Genomic DNA, 25923 nt, shown 5'->3' on the forward strand with positions numbered 1-25923 from the left:
AATGTCATTGAGAGGGTGGTCGCTGCAGAGCTCTTTTGGGGCACTTTGTTTACAGTGATGCTCTGATTGGTGAATCATTTCCCTTCAGGCTAAATGGGTGGTGCAGTTCTTCAACACTTAAACACTTTTTTTGAACATTTTCTTTAATGTAGTTGAAATAAAGTGGGCTAATGACAACAGCAGATGCGTATACCATTGATTAACGACCTCGTAGCTCATTGGATGTCTGAAGTATTTGATATTAATTAACAAATATGGGGACTGGGTAGCTCAGCAAGTAAAGTCGCTGACTGCCACATCTGGAGTCGCAAGTTCAAATCCAGGGCATGCTGGGTGAATCCAGTCAGGCTTCCTAAGCAACCAATTGGCCCAGTTGCTAGGGAGGGTAGAGGCACATGGGGTAACCTCCTCGTGGTCACTATAATGTGGTTCTCGCTCTCGGTGGGGTACGTGGTGAGTTGTGCGTGGATGCCAAAGAGAATAGCGTGACCATCCACATACGCTAGGTCTCCGCGGTAACGTGCTCAACAAGCCACGTGAGAAGATGCGCAGATTGACGGTCTCAACCGCGGAGGCAACTGAGATTTGTCCTCTGCCACCCGGATTGAGGCGAGTCACTACGCCACCACAAGGACTTAGAGTGCATTGGGAATTGGGCATTCCAAATTGGGAATTTTTTTTTACAAATATGGAAAAGATTCCCTGATGGAATAAAATGAATTGGATTTTTACTTCTGGAACAAGACTGTTGCTCAGTAATCCCAATGGATAAAATAATTCCTACCCTACATTTTCTCTCGTTCGATGTCCTGTGTCACTTGAAAATGCACAAATGGGTTGCGAACACCGTTTCATGTTGACACACTTTAGACCTCTTCTTCTATACAGTATCTTGGGTAAATCTGGCAAGTGTACTTCAGCTGTGAGGGCAGCACTGGGACAGGGTTTACTGGCCTTGCTGGAGGTAAGAACCTTTTGTAGTAAAATTATACAGAATAGATAAACACCAACCTTAGACACACTTCATTGCATTTTGGCCTTTATGTTTCTTTTAAACAACTTTGTCTGTTTTTTCATTGATTTGTAAGGCGGACCCATGCTGTAAGTGGGCGGTGCTTACCCTGAGGGAGGAGGATCTACCAGTGTCTGTTGTTCTGTCCTCTCATCTCGCAGATCCCCATCACCATGTGTGCATGCAGGCAGCACTGTCTGTGGAACGGTGGGCTGGGCAGACTGTACTGTCTACTAAAGACACGTTCTCTAACTAACATAACGGAGTTCAATTTTAATTGATCTTTCATTATTCACTTGTGACTCTTACATTCCAGATTGTTCTTTATGAAAGGAGAGGATGATGGAGGGAAGATGATGCTTCCTTTGAAGAATCAGCAGACAGCATTTGAGAACATTTATCTCAAAGCTCAGGAAGGAATGAGAGGACAGGTAAAACATCTCTAGAGTAAACAAAGAGTCTTAAAAAGTAGTTCAACTCTAAAACGATTTCCTTGTTTTCTCACTCTCCTGTCATTTCAAACCCATATGACTTTATCTCTTCTATGGGACACAAATAGAGATGTTTTGAAAAATGTCACACTGCTCTATATTCATATACTGAAAAATCAGCATTAAAGAACAATAGAAAGTGTCCATAGGCACTATATACTTGTATAAGGAACGAATTGAAGATTTTATATGCTAAAAAATGCATAGCTCTCAAATTTCATTCACATTTCCACATATTTATACTTGCAGCATGAACACGTGTCACACCAAGTTAAACTGTGCAAAAGCACAAATGAGGTTTGAGAGCTTCCACAGAGTTGAATATTATCAATTACTTAAATTTAGGTATGTTCCTCACACAAAGCAATCGTATGGCTTCAGAAGTCTTGGGAGATAGCTGATGAGTCATATGGACTATTTCTGAGACACTTTTATGGTGGCTTTTTGGAACTTGTCAGCCTCTGGTTTTTGTTGCAAAAAAGAAAATCATTTGGGTTTGGAGAGACATGAGATTGTCTAAATGATGACATTTTTAAGGCTGAATAGTGATACCCAAATTCACCAGAAAGTAAAGATTAACTGATTAAATTCATGATATATCCAATCAAATAATTATGTTAATCTGTGACATCTTTATACACTACAGAGGAACTGTGCTCCTGAAGACTCACCTGATGAGACGTTTAATCGACGGGCGACCTTACTGAAAAGTATCTCCATGGTGATGTCCTGCAGCCCTGTGTGTGAAAAGCAAGCTCTTTTTGCCCTCTTGCAGTCCTACAAAGAGAACAGCATTGACGAACAGCTCATCAAAAAGGTACAGATATGTTGAAACCAGGGCTGTTTCTTTAATACCTTTATTCAATGCAAGTAATTATATTAAAGATAACACGTAAAAAAATGAGCGCAATTAATTATGCCCCGTACCATAAGGAATTTAGTGACTAAGTCAGCAGGGGGCAGTAAGCACTGCTCCAGCTGTACAAACTTACTCTGTCAGCAGACAGTACAAGATGAAGATGCATTCTTGTGTTCAAACACAGCTGGTCAGAGCTCAACTCCAAATGCAGGGGCCTTATCTTTAAACTGCAAACAGCATCCTATGCATTTATGATGCTATGCAACCAAAGTGAGACACTCCAAAACCATACGTCTGTCACATGTGCACATTAGAAAAGCCCTTATAATAAGTCTGCCTTGGACAGATTGACAAATGTATTTGCAAAATGGACTGCTGGGAACTGTAGGCTATTGAAATGCTTTCGTTAGTTATCTGGGAAATAAATAATATTGCCTTTTAAAGACACTTTTTAAAAAAAATTTAATCAATGCTTTTCTCATGTGCTACAATAATGTGATGCATTTTAATCATCTGAATTATTATGTTTATTATGTAGGTCAAATTATTTAAATACAGTTGTTGACAATTATTAACTTCCTGAGACCCGAGCATGACTGATCTGTGCATTTTCCATTCCCTTTTTGATTTTTTTGATTTTTAAGTAGTGCACCTTATAAACAAGAAATAAAAAGTTAATAAATCAAGAGCCAAATAGTTCTCCTAAAAATTGAAATCCACATATGTGGACAGAGGGACTAAATTGTGACATTTTAAATAATACCAAGTTATAGAAAGTCAGATTTTTTTCATCAATTTATTTGTTTTTCCTAGTGTTATTTATTCATGTTTTTGAGACATTACAGCTGATTTTCTGTAAAGCTGAATAAATAATTCTTATTCAAACTAATGGCCAGCATTATCAAATCACTGCCAAACATGTTCAAATCAAATTTAGCATTATAAACCTTTGAATCTATGTACTGATTATCATTGTCCCATATCTGCAAATATGTTGAGTGATCCAAACATCATCTGTAGCCTTAATCGGAACTTTTGGTTGGAGTTTAGGTGTTAGTGCACAATAGGATGCTCCCTTGCTCCCTATTTAGTGAATGACTTAACCAGCAGTTTGCTGTCTGTCTGCACTGGCCTCGGAACTGTTCTAACTCCATATAAAGCCTCTGAAAGCTACATTTGTTTAGCTTTTAGATAACCCCATTGAAAATGCACAGTAATATAGGAATGCATTTACTAATATTAATGAAAAGAATTGTATTGTACAGTGATATCAACATAAAATATAAAAATATTTTTAAAATGAAGCAAAATGACCCACAGATGTGTTAATGTTGAAAGTTATTTCAAATATATATAAAAAAATTAAAAAATCCAACTTTCGAGGGAGTAATGTCCCAAAATCCACATATGTGGACATCATGTTTATCAGCGCGCTGGCACACGAAAAATGTATAATTTTTAAAGCGGTATATCAGACAATACATGAGATGCTACTCTTTACTCCCAAACAGGTTTCAATGAAAAAACTTTAAGAGGTTTCTTACCAAAGGCACTTTGTTTGCTCTGCGCCCATAAAAGTGCTTCACGGAAATTGACACCATCCTGTAACATTGTCACGCGACTCGATGCGCCCTTAAATGACAGCGTAGAGCCTCGTGAACAGTGTTCAGTCAGTTTAAATTCATTTCAATTATTCGTTGTTTATAGCAAAGCCTAAATACAATGTCCACACATGTGGACACTGGGTCACACGAGGTTAATATATATACGATAAATTGCGATAATTTTGATTTATTATTCAGCGTATCATGTAATTACTTAAATAGCAATTTTAGTCCTTTGACAGTACAAGAAAAGCGTAACAGGATTTTCGCCTGAATAAAGCCACAATCAGGAGATGCTGCTGTTTAGATTCATTAAATGTTTTCCATGTGGTGTCTGTGCAGGTTCTGGGAGGTGTGTCTCGGTCGCTTGGCTACAGAGAATCTGAGAGTTTGATTAGTTCACACCTGTATTACCTAGTGGCCGAGTGGCTGAACCAGAAACAAGCCGACTCGAGGTACACGCTACAGTCCTTCCCTTACACTCTGTTGGGCTACAGCGATCTGGAAGACTTTTACAGGTATATTCTCCTATAAATTCTCCAGTTTTGAGTGTTTTGTTGTTTGTAATTTGTTAGGTATGAGCTGTGAGGTCAACCTCAACCTCCACCATCTTGATTTCAGGTCATCTTATCATGTGCTGATCCCACATCTGGTCTTCCTGAATGACTTTGAGGCGGTGAAATCTATTGGAGGTCTTCTGAACCAAGACTGGAAACAGTTGCTGTCTAACTGCTTCCCCAAGATCATGGTCAACATCCTGCCACACTTCGCCCTTGCCGGGCAAGATGCCCAGGTTGCCAAACAGATAGAGAAAGCTCACAAGGTGTATGATTTACTGAAAGACAGCAACTGCCTGGGGAAACAGGTGCGGGAATTGAATTTCACTAAATTCGGTATATGTTTGCAGTAATGATCTAGACTTTAACAGGTCTACTGTTTGTTTCTTTCTAAGTAGAGTTGTTACGTCATAATTACTCACAGTATATTCACTCTTTTGTCTCTGTCCTTCAGAAAATTGACAGTTTGATACGAAATAATCTTGCTGATATAGTGGTGGAGCTGTTAATGACACTGCATGAAACACCAGGAGAGGCTGCAGTGGATAGAGGAGACCTGCACAAATTTACTGGGTATTTAGTCGTTTCTTATTGTACTGCCTTAAAGATCATTAAAGGGATCATATTCCCAGTCCAAAGAGACTTTTTTTTTTTTTTTAAACTAAGCTGGAAAAATGACTCATTCTGAACTTCTTCCATCAAAGAGCTAGGAGCTAAAACATGACCGTCCACATTTAAAAGTCTGGAGGAAATGTTTAAAAATGATGCCTATATTGGGGGATTAGAAACAATTAGAAAAAAGCTGAATAGATACTACCGTAATTTCCGGACTATAAGCCGCAACTTTTTTCCCACGCTTTGAACCTCGCGGCTTATACAATGACGCGGCTAATATATGGATTTTTCCCGCTTTCAAATGTTTTTTATATATATATATATATATATATATATATATATATATATATATATATATATATATATATATTAAAAAAACATTCTGTGACGTGCTCAGTTTTTTGCGGCGTGAAGCTTTCATTAGACCAATGAAATTGCCGAACGGGTTAAGGTCAAAACAACTTTTTTTGTTTACTGTTTAGATTAAATCAAGCGCTCAAACTTCCCATCATTCTGATTACGGTAGTAATTTTGTCACCCTCACCATGGCAAAGACATGGAGAAATGCATATGATGCTGCTTTCAAGTTGAAGGCGATTGATCTGGCTGCTGCACGGGAGCTTGGTCTTAATGAGTCGATGATAAGACGTTGGAAACAGCAGCGTGAGGAATTGACTCAGTGCAAACTAATACAACTAAATCTGAGGCTATTCAACTCCGATACTGAAGGAGATGACTTCAGTGGTTTCAGTGCACAGGACGAGGAAGATAGTGACCAATGACTTTCTTGGTAGGCTACTGTTTACTGCAAATGTTTTATTACAAGCCGTGTGTGGCAGCGGGGGCGTGGTCAAGCGCCCGTCCGGGAGAGAAAAGCTGTAAGGCGCTTACACCTGAGCTAAATTATGTCTAACACCGGTGTCTAATTTCAAGTGCCCTGCTTCACGTGTCCTTCTTGGGAAAACTGTCACACGGGCACCAGTGTGACAGTTTTCAGCAGGGCACTTGACGTTCCAGGTAAGGCTTTTAATGGCCACAGCAATGTTTACAATCAATTTTATAAAGTTTCTCAATTCCTCTATGCGCCAACACTAGACTGACGTGTGTCACTCTCTCAGCTCTGTGGCTGCTGCCTTTTTATGACGCTCTCCCCATGCTTACTGAAATTAGACACCGGTGTTACACATAATTTAGCTCAGGTGTAAGCGCCCTTACTGCTTTTCTCTCCCGGACGGGCGCTTGACCACGCCCCCGCTGCCACACCGTGTTTCGTTAAAGCCTATTTATTATTGTTACAAGCCGTGTTTCGTTAAAGCCTGAGTAAAGTTCATTTGTTTCAATGTACCGGTAGGCACCTGCGGCTTATAGACAGGTGCGGCTTATTTATGTTCAAAATAATAATTTATTTAAAAATCAGTGGGTGCGGCTTATATTCGGGTGCGCTCAATAGTCCGGAAATTACGGTATTATTCCTACACAGCATTGTCGGGTTGCACCAGCTGTGTGTATTGTCTCACTTAATTTGGGATGTAAGGTTCCAGCTAAGGTCTTAGTAACTTAAGTCTGTGCTTAATTTAGTCGATCCACCAATTGTTCACGCAAGACATAGCTAGCAGGTAACACACTCTTTGTAAAGGAGTGTGTACCCGCATAAGCAGCCTTGACATTTGTAAACAGAAGTGAAATCCTGTGCATTTCATGTTTATTTTTTTATGGTAGTTCAAACCTTTTTTTTGTCTCGCCTAGCTAGGCCTGTCACGATTTTTAAATAATCGTCTGATCGCTATTATTGTGCACTTCAAATTCCAATCCGAATAATGGAATTTGAAGTGAAATAAAATTATATATATATATACACTCACCTAAAGGATTATTAGGAACACCTGTTCAATTTCTCATTAATGCAATTATCTAATCAACCAATCACATGGCAATTGCTTCAATGCATTTAGGGGTGTGGTCCTGGTCAAGACAATCTCCTGAACTCCAAACTGAATGTCAGAATGGGAAAGAAAGGTGATTTAAGCAATTTTGAGCGTGGCATGGTTGTTGGTGCCAGACGGGCCGGTCTGAGTATTTCACAATCTGCTCAGTTACTGGGATTTTCACGCACAACCATTTCTAGGGTTTACAAAGAATGGTGTGAAAAGGGAAAAACATCCAGTATGCTGCAGTCCTGTGGGCGAAAATGCCTTGTTGATGCTAGAGGTCAGAGGAGAATGGGCCGACTGATTCAAGCTGATAGAAGAGCAACTTTGCCTGAAATAACCACTCGTTACAACCGAGGTATGCAGCAAAGTATTTGTGAAGCCACAACACACACAACCTTGAGGCGGATGGGCTACAACAGCAGAAGACCCCACGGGGGACCACTCATCTCCACTACAAATAGGAAAAAGAGGCTACAATTTGCAAGAGCTCACCAAAATTGGACAGTTGAAGACTGGAAAAATGTTGCCTGGTCTGATGAGTCTCGATTTCTGTTGAGACATTCAGATGGTAGAGTCAGAATTTGGCGTAAACAGAATGAGAACATGGATCCATCATGCCTTGTTACCACTGTGCAGGCTGGTGGTTGTGGTGTAATGGTGTGGGGGATGTTTTCTTGGCACACTTTAGGCTCCTTAGTGCCAATTGGGCATTGTTTAAATGCCACGGCCTACCTGAGCATTGTTTCTGACCATGTCCATCCCTTTATGGCCACCATGTACCCATCCTCTGATGGCTACTTCCAGCAGGATAATGCACCATGTCACAAAGCTTGAATCATTTCAAATTGGTTTCTTGAACATGACAATGAGTTCACTGTACTAAAATGGCCCCCACAGTCACCAGATCTCAACCCAATAGAGCATCTTTGGGATGTGGTGGAACGGGAGCTTCGTGCCCTGGATGTGCATCCCACAAATCTCCATCAACTGCAAGATGCTATCCTATCAATATGGGCCAACATTTCTAAAGAATGCTTTCAGCACCTTGTTGAATCAATGCCACGTAGAATTAAGACAGTTCTGAAGGCGAAAGGGGTCAAACACAGTATTAGTATGGTGTTCCTAATAATCTTTTAGGTGAGTGTATATATATATATATATATATATATATATATACAGTATATATATATATATATATATATATATATATATATATATATATATATATACATATACAGTATATATGCCATCAATGGCACGTTTGCTCACACCAAACTCCAGCAAAAATATAAACAAACAAACATAAACTTTGATAGCGAAAGCAACGCACTACTGCTTCACTTTAAACGATCGTGTAATAACAAATGTTCGCGGTCGTAGCGGGTTCATACATGCAGTGTTAATGTCACACAGTGACGGGAGCAGATTGCACACTAACTCTGTTTTTGTGGAGTGATAAAATGATGAAACGAAATCTCAAAGGTCTTGCTTCATGAGAAATAAGGGCTCATGGGTTAAAACAAAGAGCATTCAAATTATGTGTAAAAGTGAATAAATTAGGACAGAAATATTTTATAATAAATTATTTAAAAGCAAAACATTTTTTTTATAGAATATTTGTATTTCGAAATATTTTGATAATTAAAATATTTGAATATTTATTATTTTTAAGTTTTAAGTTTTTAGTCTTAAAATGAAATCATAAATCCCTAATTGATTATTTAATTTATATATTTGAAGTTATATGTGTATATATGTGAAAATGAATTCTTAAGGTTTATGACGCACACATGCTCCTTAAGAAATATGGCAATTTACATGACAATGAATCGTGCAAGCCCCAGAAGAGAAAATTAATCTTCATAGCCCTTAAACACACAATTAATCATCAGGATTACAATTATGTTGTTCACATAATTGTGTGAAAAGAAATAAGTTTTGATAAAAATTCTGTTTTTAAATGAAGGTGGGTAAAAGGCCCTCAGGGGTTTTATAGTGATATCCTGTAGATATATCAATAATAATCAGCATATCATGTAATTAAATGACAGCCTAATAAAAATTCTTCTACCCTACTTCTTTGAAAACAGGGATGTCAAAAGTGCCTGTGGTACCAAGTCAACACCAAAATTAAAACATTTAATATGAGCTTTTGCACAGTAGTGATACAACCGACTCAATTCGGGATGCAGGTTTTAAAATTATGAATCATGCTATAACCTTATTAATATTCATGAGCTAGTAGTACATTTGCACTGGGAGGCTGTCTGACTGAGCTTGAAAGTGCGTTGGGTTGTATAGCATTCTTGTCATGTTTTAATTAAATATTTTTTATTTAAACCCTTTCAAATAAATGTTTTTTTTTAATGGCATCTCAGTTTTCATCTCAAAATTGGTATTGAAATAATAATTATGAAATCGTGGACACCGCTACCTATTTAAATGCATGCATTTTGAAGATTTATGGTAATTGAAAAAACATGCTTTATTTATGTAATTAGGGAGCTGGATCCTGCCCCAAACCCACCGTTCTTCAGCTCATACGTGATCAAAGCAACACTGGATTACCTGAGCAAGTGCCACAGTGCCAGTCACAAGTCTCTGGTCACCATCCTGTCCAAGACCCCCGTGAGTCTTCACCTGAGCTACTGGGAATGTCTTTATAAAAGTGTAGCAAGTCATTCAATTTGTTCTGTGTTTGTTCTGTACATGTATTAGATGTCTATTCAGAAGATCCTTGTAGCTATCTGCCAGAAAGCAGCTGAGACCACCAACGCTTACGAACGGCACCGCATACTGATGATGTACTACCTGTTTGTCAGTCTGCTGCTCAGAGAGGTGAAGGACGGGCTGGGCGGAGCCTGGGCATTTGTGCTGCGTGACATCATCTATACTCTCATTCACCACATCAACAGCAGGTCTGCTCACACACACGTTCTACAAGCTCATAACCCCCAGGGTCTGTATGTGTTAATGGACTTAAAAATACATTTTAGCAGATATACACGTTCAGTCTTTCTCTTCTTGGCATCATTTTGCACTTAGAAGTGCATAACACATTTTTGTCCAATAAAATACTCTTTAGAATGATAACGTCCCCTCCCCCAAAAGGTTGAGAAATGCAGTCTATAGGCTGATTGTGTGTTGCAGATCAGCTCAACAGGAGGAGGTGTCCACTCGCAGTCTTTCTCTGTGCTGTGATCTGCTGGCATTGGTCTGTCAGACGGCTGTGCAGTTCTGTGATGACGCTCTAGAGAGCCACCTGCAGGTCATTGTAGGAACTCTCACAGCACAGGTCACTGAGCAGTCTGCCATATCTCAGAAGGTAATAGAGCAGAGGAATGTTTACTTACTGTTAGATATTGAGTTCGGAATGGCATTTTACCATAACATAGTACTGTACTGTATGTAGTATGCCATTCCGAACTCACTGCTCACAAAGAAAATTGAAGTGGTGACTTTTTGTGAACATGACATTGTATTTAAAAATGTACATTTATTTGGCATCTAATTCACCTTGTGTTTTTAGCCGTTTGATGATATTTAAACGATATCTCAACATTTATGAATTTGCTATGAAATAGCAAATATGAAATATGTTTTTTTTTTATAAGAAGAAACATCTTTCAGCCAAATGACCAATTATAGCCAACAAGATAAAAGTGTTTAATACAAGAAATAAAATGTTGTAAAAATGTATTTTAAAATAATCAAGGCGGTGACAAACAGCATATACCTGTATGTATTCTCATACACATACATAATATGTATATACATGCATTGTCTATAAATATTACAAATATATATTTTTAGAACTTAAACTTTTCTATCAGCATTTTTGCCTAGCATGGTGTTATTAACAAATTAAGTTGCTTGTGTGATAAATATGTTGAACGTTATTTATAAATCTAGTTAAAAATAAACATGTGGCAAGTTTTAGGAAAAAACTTTTGTGTACATTTATACATTTATTCCAAATATTAAAAGCATTTATACAACAAAAAAAAATGTATTGACTTTAAAAATATCAAGTGGTGTAACCATCAAGTAAAATGTCTTAAAATACTTTACTTCCTCCTTGAATAAACGACTGTGTACGAGTGTACACAATTGAATAATTTTTTTATTTTATATATATATATATATATATATATATATATATATATATATATATATATATATATATATATATATATATATATATATATATATTTTTTTTAATCTAAAGTATTGTATTTAATCAAAATTAATAATTATATATATATATAAATATATATATATATATATATATATATATATATATATATATATATATATATATATATTTGTATCAAAATATCTGGTATTTAAAAACAATAAAATATATATGTATATATATATATACATATATATATATATATATGTTGGTTACACCACCTGACTGTGATTTGATGGATACAATTTTTTCAGATTTTAATATTTTTTTTTATAGAAATAATAAATGTTTATTCTGCAATACTCAATAGGATATATTCTCAATAAGACTTTTATTTTTAATACTATCTATGGACAGTTACACCACTTACAGATTTGTTATTTTAAGACCCAGAAAAAATTTAAAACATGTTGATCATAATACAAGTTTATTCAAGTCATTTTGTTTAATACTGCATTTTTTAATGACTTAATAGAGCCGGGTAAAAAAAGGAGTGTCACGGCATTGACCCTTATAACTGAAACGCTGTTAAAATACCTCTCTCTTAAATCTCTCATGAGTCGTGACTCAAGGAGCAGCTTCAATCTGGCCAACTGATGCAGTCTTTAGGAAACTTAATGGCCAAGTAAAACAGCAGATTAAAATCATCGGGATATTCACAATGTTGGTTTAATTTATTCCAATAATAAAAAAAATTTTAACGTCATAATTATTCTATATATCACCCAGTCCTTTTTAGAGGACTTTAACTATGGTTTGATTGATTATTCTGAAGTAAATTATAAAAAAATTGTTCATGTGGGTGTTTTTCAGGTGCTTAGTCTGCTGAGGTTCCTGGTGATGGAGAACCCGGAGAACCAGATGTTGAGGAAGTCCATACCACTGCTGGAGCCGTTCCCTGACCGTCCCTCCTTCAGAGAGCTCAGAGCCGCCCAGCACGCCCTCAAATACACCGCAGGAGCTTTCACTCTCACACAGGTACATACAGTGTGCTGTCCTGTCACAAATGCTGCTTTGATCAGAATTATTTCACATTAAAACCATGAAAGTTTCAATTGGATAATGTAAAAAAAAAGGTGTCTCTTTTAATTAGGAATTAATTTGAAACTAATTCATTGTTGTTTGAAGAAGTTTACAATTTTCTCTGTTTCTTAGTTTCTTCATCAAAAATGTTCCTTATCCTCCTTTTTTTTTCGGTCCACTGCAGGAAATTGAGCATTTTCTGTCTGTTACATCATGTGATTCGTTGCCTCTGGCACGTCTGGAGGGATTGAAGGATTTGAGAAGGCAGCTTCACAGTCATAAACAGCAGATAGGCCAACTACTGAGAGAATGCCACGGTCAGTCACATCACTGAAGAGTCATTTTCATACAAGCAATAGACATGTGTGCCATAGTTACTATATATAGTGGGGAGACTGTGGCTAGTTGTCACATGGGCTAAAATAGATCTCAGTACCATTGATGTTTGGTGTCAAAAGTCCAGATGCGTAAGTGTGTTTTTTTATGTTGGTTTCAAAACCTAGTGCAAAACTTTCTTAAATTACATTTTTTTTTTTTTTTGTGAATTCCACCCTGCAACATACATTTTCACTATCATCTTATTTTTGTAATAGCTCTTGGGTTATAATGAGACGATATGATTATCTCAGGATTAAGTATAAACAGGTTAAATAAACAATATTTGGTTTATGATTTGATATTATCTCGATTCGATATGAAAACACTTAAATAACAAAGTATGGCAGAACATTTTTTAAATGAGCATTATAATTTCTCATCAAAATTAGTTATTTGATACACAATATAAATCTTCAAAGATGAAATAATAAAAGTTTCTCATATAATTTAACTATGAGAAAAGATCACAAACAAATAAGCCTTCAAAAATAGTGGGCTACTTTCAGGCTGATCAGATGCAGAACAAGCAATAGAACTGATATATGTATATTTATTTTGTTTTAATAATTTGTCTAAATTAATAGAATCATATTTGAACTTTTTTTAAATATATAAATTCTACTTTCTATCAATTAATATAATTTATTGAAAATGTATATATATTAATTATATAAGCTGCCAATGTTTGAAATAATAGGTAATAACATTATGTTTACGTACATTAATTTGTGTAACTAGCGCTATAATGATACTGTCACTTTAAGAGTGTGAACGGGTGTTGCTATTCATTTAAGAGAGAAGTCTCGGTTTTTAGTGCATCCGTGCTATTTGTGATCAAAATTAATATTTATTTATCCTTTTTTTATCTGAATGTAAAGAACAGAAAGAATGTAATAAAAAACATTATTTATTTAAAGAGGAGCTCGGGATCTCATCTTTGATGGACACACATTACATGGAAGAAAGTGCTAGTTTCCAGGTATTCTAGTACTTACATGTTAAGAGCTAAATTCAAGCACTTTAATATGGAAATTCAAAATATCATCCCACAAACAATGTTTTGATATTTTTGTATGTTTTATTAATGTTTTTTTTGTTGCTTAAAAGCTTATAATGGGTTGTTTACTGTAGGTCTAGATTTTTTGATAAGTTTTTTTGGACCCTCAATGTTCAAAGTTCAAACAAACACCATTAGTTTAATGGAGTACCTTTGTGCCATTGTTGTGTAAGTATTGCATAATGTGGCCAAAAAGTCAATGCGCGTTCATTTACATTGATCTTTTTTCTGGTTAATAACAGTGAAGATGTTTAAGGTATGTGGCTGTGCAAAATTTGACTTTAAAAAATAAAGCTGAAAGTTTGTTTTAGTGACCCTACAGGAAGTGCTTTATGAAACTAGTGACTACTTTGTGACATAAAACAGACAATGAAGTTGATTATTATGAACATCTGAAATCTTAAAAGAGCTCTAGTGCTGATGTGTTCATATGCAAGATGTGTGTGTATGTAGCTGATCCTGCCAGCTGTGTTCTGGTTAAGCTGGTTCTGAACCTTCTTCAGCTCTGCAAAATCGCTGCCAACCACCCCGGTGGAAGAGACATCTTGGGTAAGTGCTGTTCACCAACCCCCCCAAAAATCGTATTACCTTACATTGCCAAACTCTTTTGCCAGAAACCTACTTTACTCAAGTATGCAGAAGAAAATGCTTGGCCAACACATTGCTAGCATGCAATTCCACGGAACATACTTAGCATGTACAGTACTTGCATACAAAGTTATGCAACGTATGCTTCTGTTGCATTAAGAATTATGCCGCCACATTTTGAAATGCAACAATGGATGAAATCAAGTTTGTGTAGCTCAAGCATCAGCATTAACCTACTTGCGTAGAGTATGTTTCGGACCTTTGCTGTTTCTCATCAGTTAATATATGGTTTTATTTGTCATTGTTCAGAGGCTGTTGGAAGGTGCTTAGGAGAACTTGGTCCTGTTAACTTATCAACCATTGCATTGCATCATGGGAAGGATCAGCTATATGCTAAAGCAGCTCATTTGTTCCTTGATGTTCCTCTTCAGTGGATCTTCATCATCCTGAACTGCATGGACAATGCTCTCACACATCATAGGCAAGCCATATCAGCTTCCTTTATCTGATATTATCATTTCACACTCAGTTCCGAGAAGCTTAAAAAGCAGCCACAAGCATACAAGCACCTCTTGCCGAGGCAAGGTGCCTCTGTGATGCAAATCGGCTTGCTTGCGTGCTTCCTCGGGGCAGCACTCTGTTAAGCTCAGTGCCCCTGCCGCTTCAACTCCCCAGAAAGTGGAGACTGAGCTCAGTCCTTCTTGGGGATGAAACTCGACTCTGTGACTATGTTGGCTCGTCTGACCAACAAACACACACTGAGTCTCGTTTGGAAGGCTGCATGCTAGGTAGGACGCATCATTTGAAGGCTGCAGTATACCAAGTATCCTCCTTTAAACAAGCCTCGTTTAAATGAGATGGCCTCCGTAGGACAAATGTAACCTAACATGGTTGCAATGACATCACGCCACTCTTTAACAAGTGTGAGAGCTTTGAGTGAGAAGGGAACTAAGTCCCTCTGGAAAGGAATGTATGAGGTACATTTTTGGAGAGTTATAATGATGTAAAGAGAAAAGAAAATAGATTTACAGGTGTACTTTTAGTCTTATACTTATATTAATTATATATTTATATAATTATACATATTATATAGTCTGCACCCATCTACTGAGGTACTTCAGCTTGGGAATCAACATTTGTTGCGTTTGAACATCATATTTACAGGCAAATTGGCATAAATTTATTTTTTAGACATTTCCGTTGAAGCAAAGAATTGTGGGTTGTGTTTTCCCACGAAGAATACACCTCATGGATCCTCCGAATTCCCCTGAAAGAAGGTCGCATTCGAAGGCTGCATTCGTAGTGTCCTACTCGCTTTTCTGAAATGAGACAGCTTCGATGACGTATGCGGCCAACAAATGCAACCTCCGAAGTCTATTCTCCGATGCTTGATTATTTTAAAGCTATGGAGAGCCTTGCTCTGAAACATTTTAAATGGGCTTTGGCCGTCACCCCAATAGTCTTGTTACATATGAGGCCTCTTCAGTGCTGGGTCAACTTGAGTGTGCCTCGTTATTTATGGCGACACGTCTTCTTAAATCTTTTAGTGACACGCCGCTATCTAACTGCGCTAGGTATTTGGAAAACGGCTACTCTCTATCAGAAGGGCAGTTGGCCAGACACAAAGTTTTCACAAAACAAATGTACAGCACATGCTGGGGAGCCTTGTCCGACGGTCGCCCTACCTCCAGCACTTGGAGCGTGAGTGACTTGGCATATAAATCGGCTGGAATTGCTTGCAGTCTCCCTAGCTCTCAGAGCTTTTCGGTTAGTCATGCAGTAGCGGAGCATTATGGTATAAGATTCCCATAGCGTCAGCTACTGATGTGACATTGAAGTGACCGGCTTGAAATGGAATGTCTGCATTATGACTGTGACCATGGTTCCCTGAAATGGTGGAATGAGATGCTGCGTATGCTTGCCAAACAATTGAGAGATTCACTCTCTTCCCTTCAGTCAAAAAATCCAGATGTGGCGCTGTGCTCCGGTCTATATGCCTGCGATTACACGTGCATCATGGGTGGAGCCTCAAGTGGCATCTGGCAGTGGACTGGAATCATTTTAAAGGGCTTCCGAGATCGTCACTCCTGGAGTAGTTCCCATAGCATCAGCTACTGAAGCAGCTTCTCGTTTCCTCCTTTAAGGGAACCAAGATTATAGTCATAACAGAGACATTTTCTATTCTTCTAATACATTACATACAGTCCACTTCCAACTTCTTATGAATGTGCTGTTTTTAAAAACTTAGTGTATGTAAACACACTGAATAATCTTAGGTCAGCTTCCTTAACAAATATCTCTTCCAATCCTTAATGCTATAAGGGGCGGCTGTGGCTCAGTTGGTAGAGTGGGTCGGCCACTAATCGCAGGATTGGTGATTCGAATCCCGGCCCACATGACTCCACATGCCGAAGTGTCCTTGTGCAAGACACTGAACCCCAAGTTGCTCCCAATGGCAGGCTAGCACCTTGCATGGCAGCTCTGCCACCATTGGTGTATGAATGTGTGTATGAATGGGTGAATGTGTCACAGTGTAAAGCGATTTGAATACCGTTAAGGTTAAAAAGGCGCTATATAAGTGCAGACCATTTACCATTTACCGTATAAACAAAGCTAATTACCATACATATGAATACAATTTTTATTAACCAATCAGTGTTAGCAAAATGTAACATTCTCTATTTATAATTTCAATCTTTCAATTGCCTCTCTATTTATTTCAGTATTGCGGTGCGTCAGACTGCTGGCGTGTGTCTAAAGGACATCTTGGCCACTCAGTCTGGCCTTGAATTTGGGGAAATGTATAAAAGTACAAGGGACCCAATGCTGGCATACCTGAACCCCTTCCGCTCTGCTAAGAAACGGGCAAGTTTTTCCACATATACTGCACATATATGCGTCCTCTTTATTAACACATGTGCCATTGAGAAGGTGCTTCTCTAAAAATTCCCTATAGGTTTAATCTGCTCTTTTCTACAGGAGCGCACCATGAATGTGGAGGTGAGCTCAGAGTCCAGAGACAGGTTGGACTGTCCAGATCTATGGTTAGTGCAGCCTGGTGGACATAAGGACTGGTTGAAAAACCTGTGTATGGCTCTTTTAGACAGTGGAGGGGTCCAGAACGAGACTCTGCTTCTCACCAGACCTTTATGTGAGGTACATTAACAAAAAATTATCCATGCTGTACACAGTCCACAGACATGTTGTATTTTAGTAATTCAGCGTAGTGGATTAGCAAATGCATGGCTCATTACACACTGTAGTGTCCCATTACTTTATTTTTTGCAGTATTAGAGGCACAAGTCCCATGTTTTTGTTGTGAAAATTATTAGATATATTAGATAAACTATTAATAACATAAAATTAATCTATAATGAAAAGTGACTAGTTTTTAAATTCAATCCCTTAAATTGGTATTTTGGCCTGTCCCACCTCCACCATCTTGATGATATCCAACAATTGAAATCAAAGTGTTATAATTTTGACAATCTGAAATAAAATCATTATATAAATAAAAACAATAAGAATAGAACAATAATATCACCTAAACCATATCATATATAAAAGGACTCATGTCCTTTTAGTGATGCTTGTATTGGGTCTTATACTGTGCTCATGTACTTTTTCTCATAAAAATGCTCCGATACCAAAAAATGATACCGTCTGCGGAAAGATTCAGAGCACAAATTAAAATAACGATATGTCCTAGTCGTGATTATTAACTGCAAAAGCTGCTATTTGATGAAGTAAATGTATTGTCTGTATGTGTTGCACGCTTCAAAGTGAATGTGTGATGCCGGCTCCTCATTCACTGTAAGCACACTTCATGATAATTGGTCACACGATTGAAAAACTCTTATAAAATCAATAGCACAAAAAACAACCCATTTGATTTTGGCCTGCTGAGCTTGACATTTTACATTTTCTGAAGGTTAGGTACCTTTTTTCATTGACATTTATCCACCCTGATAGTGGAAAGTGCCGCATGTTTCAAAAGCCAAAATGCTAATTTGCATTTTGCAAGCTTACTCCACAACTCTTTACTGCTGCAGGTAAAAACTGATTTCTGCCAAAGGATGCTACCACTGTTTGTTCATGATATTCTTCTGGGAGATGTGGACGGCTCCTGGAGGCAGCTGTTGTCTACACACATCCAGAGCTTCTTCAGCCAGTGCTGCAGACCCTCCACACCCACCAGCCGTCCTACCACACCCATGCTCTCTGACTCAGGTACAAAACCTTGAAAAAGCATAGACCAGACTTGCTACACTATAGGATGTGTTTGTTGACTGTGCCTTCAATGGCGCTGTCCCAATTGGTGCACTTGTTGTGGACTTGTAGTTTTGTGGCATTCAATTGTGCTTGTTCTTTAAGTCCTTGAGATGTTGTCACTTTGTGGCATGTTGCCCCTTTTGTGGACCTTTTGCAAAGCCCACCCTGGTACAGACTTCATTGCAGACTACTACATAGGCAACTGTAATTGTTACATTACGCCACCAAAGTGTAGACTTGAATGACGTTGTGTGGGACAGGATCAATGGCCCATTTACTCAGTAAATGTTTCCCAACCCTATGCTCTCCGCCTGAGTCAAAGAACCAACAAGGATCAAAGGAGAACCTTTATGCCTTATCTGGAATATTCATAAACTGGAGAAACTCAACCTACTTGGCAAATTTTAATCCCAAGGTGACAGCAAGACCTTCACACCAAAGGTCACATTTGTGTTGGTAGTAAAAATTTGTTATGCGCTTAAATAAAAATTCTGGACACGAAGGGCTGAAAACCGAGGATTATTTTTAAATTAGAATTAGATTTGTCATTATTCACTATTTGATGAATTACTGCTAATATGATCGGTTGAAGATTTTCACAAACATCTCTTGTAAATAAAATAAATTTTACGCCTAATTTAATTTCCGGTAAATTGTGGCAGGCAATTTGTTTTCATAAAACGCAATCCAAAATGAGCTTAATTTACATAAATAATGATAGCGTTTGCGTGGAAAGGAATGACAGTGTCTTAATTTAAATACTCAAGACACAGCACAATTTCGGCACTAATTGTGCCTGCTGAACTGGATTGTGTGTGGTTAGTGTATAAGACACAGGTTTCTGCGCTGAAATACCACGCGCAAAAAGCGATGCAACTGTTTTGTGAATCTGCCCCTTTTTTGGAATAACTAATCTTATTCTTTATTTCTTTTAGCAAGGATTATGTACTGTCTCTAAGAGGATTTTGTGTGTGTGTGTGTGTGTGTGTTTTAACAGGGAATGCAGATATTGGTATCCAGAACCTGTTAGATAAACCTTCTCTTCGCAGCATGCTGGCAGTCATAGACTACCTCAGACAGCAGAGCCGCCCTGTGGAACCAGGAAGGTTGGACAACTTTTCATTTTCATCACATTCTGCCTGGGCAAAGTATCATTTATCCTATTGCCACAGTGTTTATTATATCAAAATCATTCTTATTTAAAACATCTACAAATGTAATGGCAAGACTGACTAATTACATTTCTGACTGGGAGTCTATGGCAGCCCATACAACGGTATTGTAATAAAGTTTGAAATTTGGTACACTGGTAGGGGAAAGTCTGAACATTCCCGGTGGCCAATTTGAAGTCTCTAACTCAAACCCTCTTGTGCCATAAACGGTTCAAATTTACACTTATGTTCGTACTTTTAACTTTTGAATTGTAAGGGCTAGAAACTATTTTCTTTTCCCTCTGATTCCTTGTCTTATGCCGATTGGAATGGACACCATGGTTATGATCTGGCTGACTAGATTTCCTCTATTTTGAATAAAATAAACAAAAAAAAACAATTAAGCTTGCTATCATGCCCTGAGGGTACTCAAGCATTTTTGGTGCAGCATTACCTTAAACTCAAGAAATATGAAATGATTTCTTATAAGCTATTTTTGCTTTTAACTTCTGAGTAGTTTGGCTTAAGTCATCAGTCTGGTCTCTATAAATTTCTTGTGGCATACAGAGCCAAACGATACCCAGTGATCCTGTCGTCCTTATTGAAAGTCGGCCATTTTGAATTTTGTTGTAAAATGCTGTATTTTACAAATTAATTGTATATATAATAAAATATAATAAAATGTAAAAAAATATTTAGTTTCTCACCACCAGATTAAGCAGTTTGCTGCATGACCCAGTGTGATTGCTATTAATTTAATATAGTCTGTATATGCTGCATGCATCAGAGCGCTCTTCTCTGTCATCTACTTCACACATGCACACACCCAAAGCATGCTCATAAAAACAAATTCCCAGGGTTTCCAGTAGAGATTGGCATTTTGGTAATTTTGTCATCGAGTACTCAAGAGGCAATTACATGTTCATAACTGTATATGTAATAACATGTCTGACAAATGTCTATGGCTGCTGCATTGTGTCTTGTTGTTCCAGTGTACTGTCTATTCATTATTATAGGCTGTTATAAAATAATCTGTTAAAAAATGTACAAAAGATTGCATAGTCAAAATATAATGCATCATATTTTGTCATTATGTGAAGATTCGCTGCCCAACTCTGAAAGAATGTGCACAACGTGTATCTGTCTGTTCTTCCTTCAGGTTATCTTAGTAAGTGCATGCCAGTGACTGTCTGAACCGTCTCTTTACAAATAACAGGAGATGCCATAACCATTGCGTTTAATATGCGTGTTAAGTTGAAGTTCAGTTTTGAAGACGCTGCATTGTGTTCCATTTAACTGCGCTCTGTCTAGCTGTTTGAAACACTCGCCTGCTGTTAACTGCCACACGCGCCTGGTGTGTAAGTGTGTGTGTGTGTGTGTGTGTCCCCAAATGTGTGCTCTTGTGAGGAATGACACAATGCTCTGTATTGTTGTTGCTGTGATTTATGAAACGTTCCATTCATGTCGGAGAGTCTGAATTTCCACCTTTCAACTGAGGAAAGTTTAACGGAATGACACTTTATATCAGATATCTAACTTGGAAACTCGAGGGAAAATCTTCATTCATTTCGTCGAGATGCAGGTGTGTGTTACGTCACGCAGGGCAGGGAGGTTTTGTCAGTGATAATCATTCACTTTTATATAATAATATTCATTAATGAGTCAAAGTTCTTACATTTAAATGATTATAAATCGTGTTTAGCAAACGCTTTGCAGAGACAGGTGTTCAAAACACGGTTAATTACACTCTTTGTTATGATTATTGTAACGATAGCGTTGTATGATATCGGTTTATTTGCCGTAGAAGTCTCTGATAATCAATGTACCCTTCAAAGTCATAACGTAATCAATCTCAAAATTAAAAATAAGCTCACTCATTGACACGTTTGTAGGTAATTGTCACTGGATTTCAAATTAATTCCGAAAAAGTCACATCATGCTTGATCACTATCAATCATCGTTTTCATGATCGATCATTGCTGCCACGTCCGAGTACCTGAGTCCTCGAGTACTCGTGCCCATCCCTAATTTCCAGGACTAGTGGGAATCCTATACTTGCCAAATAAATTAATAAATGCATAAATAACATTGATTTGAGTTTAAATTATTTTATTAGTTTACTTGTAGAGATCACACAGAGATCCAAAATGAAGTAAAGATGGCTCGTAATACCCAGATGAGCGGTCTGATACGTGAATTTGCGGTTGTCACTGAGAAATATCAGGCCACTAGATGGCGCCATTGACCAAAAAGAATTGAGTATTCCAGAGAGCCTTTAAATAAAAGTTTACATCGTAAAATGTATTAATATACTTATACTATATATATATATATATATATATATATATATATATATATATATATATATATTAGTGCTGTCGACATTATCACATGCGATTAATTTAAAATGCATTACGTGTTTTTTCTAACGGGATTAAGGCATGTACTGTTTTGATATTAGATTTTGCTATTTAATTCAGCTCCGTGTGAGCTCTGAACACTGGTTAGAGAGCGGAATGCTTGTGATGTGTCCAGAGGGGACATTACACTATACACACTACAAACAAACACAACAGTGAGTTTGTGTTGGAGAAAGGACCTCTTATAAAACAAATGCTCATGGGACTTGTGACAAAAGTTTAGTTCTTTGAGTCTTTTGAAAGTCAGAATTTGACCTCATGCATGTCAATTCTTATAAGCCTGCTGCGCAGCTTGTTCTCCCATGCAGGGTCTGTTGACGTTTGCTTCAGGGCCCTTGCTCCCCTGAAACAAATCATGTACATTCTTTATCCAAAGTAAAAAGACAGCCTAATGAAGACAAATATTGTGGAGTATGAGGGTTTAAGGGATTTAATGCGCATTGCAATGAATAGTAGATCTATCAATCAGTCAACATCCCACTTAGACTTTGGTAAATGTTTAATGTTGCTTGAATTGGTGTTATTTTTGTGAATTACTGTCTTTGTAGTTTGGAAAATGTTAATAAAACATTATTGATACATATTGTTTTGTTCTATTGCATTGTTCTTTCCAAAGAAGGAAATAAATGCATTTTGACAGGAAATAAATACAGTATATAATAAGTCACATTTTTAGCACTTTTAAAATCTAATTAATTGCGATTAACTATGAACAATTATTACATTAATCTCAATTAAAAATGTGTGTGTGTATATATATATATATATACAGTATATACACACTCAGGGTTGGGAGGGTTACTTTTGAATTTAATTCCACTACAGATTACAGAATACATGTTGTAAAATGTCATTTGTAATGTATTCCGTTAGATTACTCAAGTTCAGTAATGTAATCTAAATACTTTGGATTACTTCTTCAGCACTGGTTGATTTTTTTCACTTGTTTTGACTAAAAACTCTGCCAGTACAGGAAGACAAAATACGCATTAAAAATATATTCTCTGAAAAACATAAATATCTTATTCAGTGTTGTTTCTAAAACAAGATAAATCTAATTGATATTGTTTTAAGGTTTTTTTTAATATTTTTACTGGAAAACAATACACATTATTATCAAGTATATGATTTTTGCCCTTATATCAAAGGTCTTACTAGAAAAAAATAAATTATGAACCAATGTTAATTTTGTTGATAAAACAAAATATGATCGTGTCTGGTAACATGTGCATGTAAAATGGCTAGAAATAGCTTTTTAGCTTAGCATAAAACTGACAATTTACACAAGTTTTATTTCTATTTCTTGTGCTCTAAACTTACTTCAAACGTACTTTTCTGTCTGCTCGTATGAATGTGACACATCATAAGAAAGTGTTTCACCGCTGTTCAAATGCACTTTGGATCACATCATTTATATGTATAAATATTTTCCATCTGAAAGGACTAAATATTAAATGAAACAAATGACAATAAAATGCAAAGTAATCCCTTCAGTAATCAAAATACATTTTCAATGTAACTATAGTAGTTTACAATGTAAACTATTTCTAAATACCAATGATTTAATTTGTAACTGTAGTGGAATATAGTTACTTATATTTTGTATTTTAAATACATAATCCCGTTACATGTATTTAGTTACTCCCCAACCCTATATGTATGATTACTGTATTCACTTATCTTGCAATGTATATGGTACATCAAGGAATACTGTGGTATTATCATCATGTTATTACCATCTCCTTCTACCTATACATGAGAATGACATTTTTTTTCTTCTTCTTTTCAGTAAAGAATATGGGACAGTGTGTGATTCAAACTTCTGGTTGGATCTGAATTATCTGGAGGTGGCCGGAGCCGCTCAGCTGTGTTCTGCTCATTTCACCGCTCTTCTGTACTCAGAGATCTACGTGGACAAGATCAGATCTGTTATGGAGCAGAGCAAAAGGTATCGCAGCAAGACTGCTTAATTCTAAGGTTATTTAGAGGAATAGTTGACTTTCTTATAGTGCTGAACACTAAAGAAAATGCTTTAATGAATCTTTTGGTCCTTCTTTTCTATTCAATGGTCATGGATCGTGGCAAACTTTAAAGGGTCACCATTTTCCAAGTCTCCTAAAGGCAAACAATAGGTTTTGGTGAGAAAAAAACTGAAATTGAAGTAATTTTCCATTGAAAATCTTGACGTCCTTTCATAAGTGCTATGAATGCTTGTTCACAGTGGCTTGTGTACGTACGTGAGAACCTGTGTTGTTTTAGCAATTCTCTCTTAGCTTGATGTGAATCAGTTAATTTTTAAAAAGCCAAAATGCTGTATACTATATATATATATATATATATATATATATATATATATATATATATATATATATATATATATATATATATATATATATGCTACTATAACTAGTAAAATTTATATTTTCATAATATACCTAGTTAGAAGGTCTCCTGTATAATTAACATAATTAGCTGGGAAAAAAATTATTTCGTATTTAAGTAAAAGGGACATTTTAACTGAAACATACCCATATGAAATTATATCTAATAAAAATGTTATCGAATCGAGAGCTTGTGAATCAGAATCAGAATGAATCAGGAAATTTGTGTCAGGATCCAGCCCTAATATACAGTATATTGCTGTGTATACAACAGTTAGTTCCGGTCCTGCAATCTGATTGGACGAGAGACGTTCTACGAGCACTGATGGTCTCAGACCATCAGCACTCGGACGCTTCACTGTGTGTATCATTTCGCTTGTGTTCGTGCAGTTCTAAGCTTAAGTGTTAAAGTAGTGGAGATGTGTTAAGAGCTACTGTTTTTTGCCATTACATATGTTAGCCAGCAGGTGGTGGCAAAATATAATTATTGAGTGTGATGTGAAGTGAATCGGCGTAAGCCATTTCATACAACAGCTCTTTGTGATCACTTGTATTACGACTATTAAAGCTAGGAAATAGCTTTAAACGGCTTTAAACAAACAACTTCAGCATTACAGCTCATCACAGCTGAGAGACACAACAGACTGATTAATTACAAAATGGGTGCTGTTTAAAATGTCAGAGGACATTGCGGTTTCTATAGTGATCGACACTTGCACACAGGCTATCGTGAAATAGAAAGGAATACCTCCGCTTGGACGCTATTTTTCCACTGAGAAAGCTTATCTTCGGAAAGCTGACAGCATCTCTGCTTGGGAGTGGCAACAGGTGATCACACACGCTGCATATCTCTCTCTTTCTCTCTCACTCTCACTGTCTCTCCCTCATTCATACACACACACACACGCACGCGCGCGCGCGCACACACACGCACTTATTATCCAATAACTTGTTAGAAACAGCACAAGCCGTGATACTGTTTCTGAAGTGACATTTTTGAATTACTAACGGAGACTTGGATGCATCATTTGGTTTGAATCAGCAACGGCAGATTCTGATCCGTCACGTAATAAAGTAGTTCCATGCACAAATGCGTTTTTATGACCGTACTCAGTTTTTCCTAATTTTAAAAAATTGACTTGTTAATTGAACTGTTGTATATAAGCAATATCACACTCACAATCAAGCTATATGGCCCTAAATCAGCACTGCTGTGATTACCTGCGGCCGAATCACAGCAGTGCTTAAAAAGGGCCATATCGCACTCTTGCTCATGTGATATTACCTAATTATTACTGCCTGGATCATTTAAATTCGTTTTTTGCATTATTTTATTTCTTTTGTTCTCAACATTAAACATTTTGAATCTTCTTGGCTTCAATGGTAAAA

At 37.0% G+C, this 25923-nt stretch overlaps 1 protein-coding gene across 1 annotated transcript in view; it reads left to right on the forward strand.

The window, feature by feature from the left end:
- atm (ATM serine/threonine kinase) overlaps positions 1–25923 on the forward strand; it is a 117069-nt gene that overhangs the window by 46233 nt on the left and 44913 nt on the right. Inside the window, exons 21-39 of the mRNA XM_052110090.1 lie at positions 889–964; positions 1089–1219; positions 1329–1443; positions 2150–2320; positions 4309–4484; positions 4588–4831; positions 4978–5096; positions 9571–9697; positions 9788–9987; positions 10220–10394; positions 12078–12242; positions 12472–12604; positions 14176–14271; positions 14620–14791; positions 17034–17175; positions 17290–17466; positions 18363–18540; positions 19580–19688; positions 23943–24101. Coding sequence (XP_051966050.1) covers positions 889–964; positions 1089–1219; positions 1329–1443; positions 2150–2320; positions 4309–4484; positions 4588–4831; positions 4978–5096; positions 9571–9697; positions 9788–9987; positions 10220–10394; positions 12078–12242; positions 12472–12604; positions 14176–14271; positions 14620–14791; positions 17034–17175; positions 17290–17466; positions 18363–18540; positions 19580–19688; positions 23943–24101 — 2865 coding nt within the window. The remainder of the gene's footprint in view (positions 1–888; positions 965–1088; positions 1220–1328; positions 1444–2149; positions 2321–4308; positions 4485–4587; positions 4832–4977; positions 5097–9570; positions 9698–9787; positions 9988–10219; positions 10395–12077; positions 12243–12471; positions 12605–14175; positions 14272–14619; positions 14792–17033; positions 17176–17289; positions 17467–18362; positions 18541–19579; positions 19689–23942; positions 24102–25923) is intronic.

This window comes from Xyrauchen texanus, chromosome 38 (assembly GCF_025860055.1).
Source record: "Xyrauchen texanus isolate HMW12.3.18 chromosome 38, RBS_HiC_50CHRs, whole genome shotgun sequence".
NCBI lineage: Eukaryota > Metazoa > Chordata > Actinopteri > Cypriniformes > Catostomidae > Xyrauchen > Xyrauchen texanus.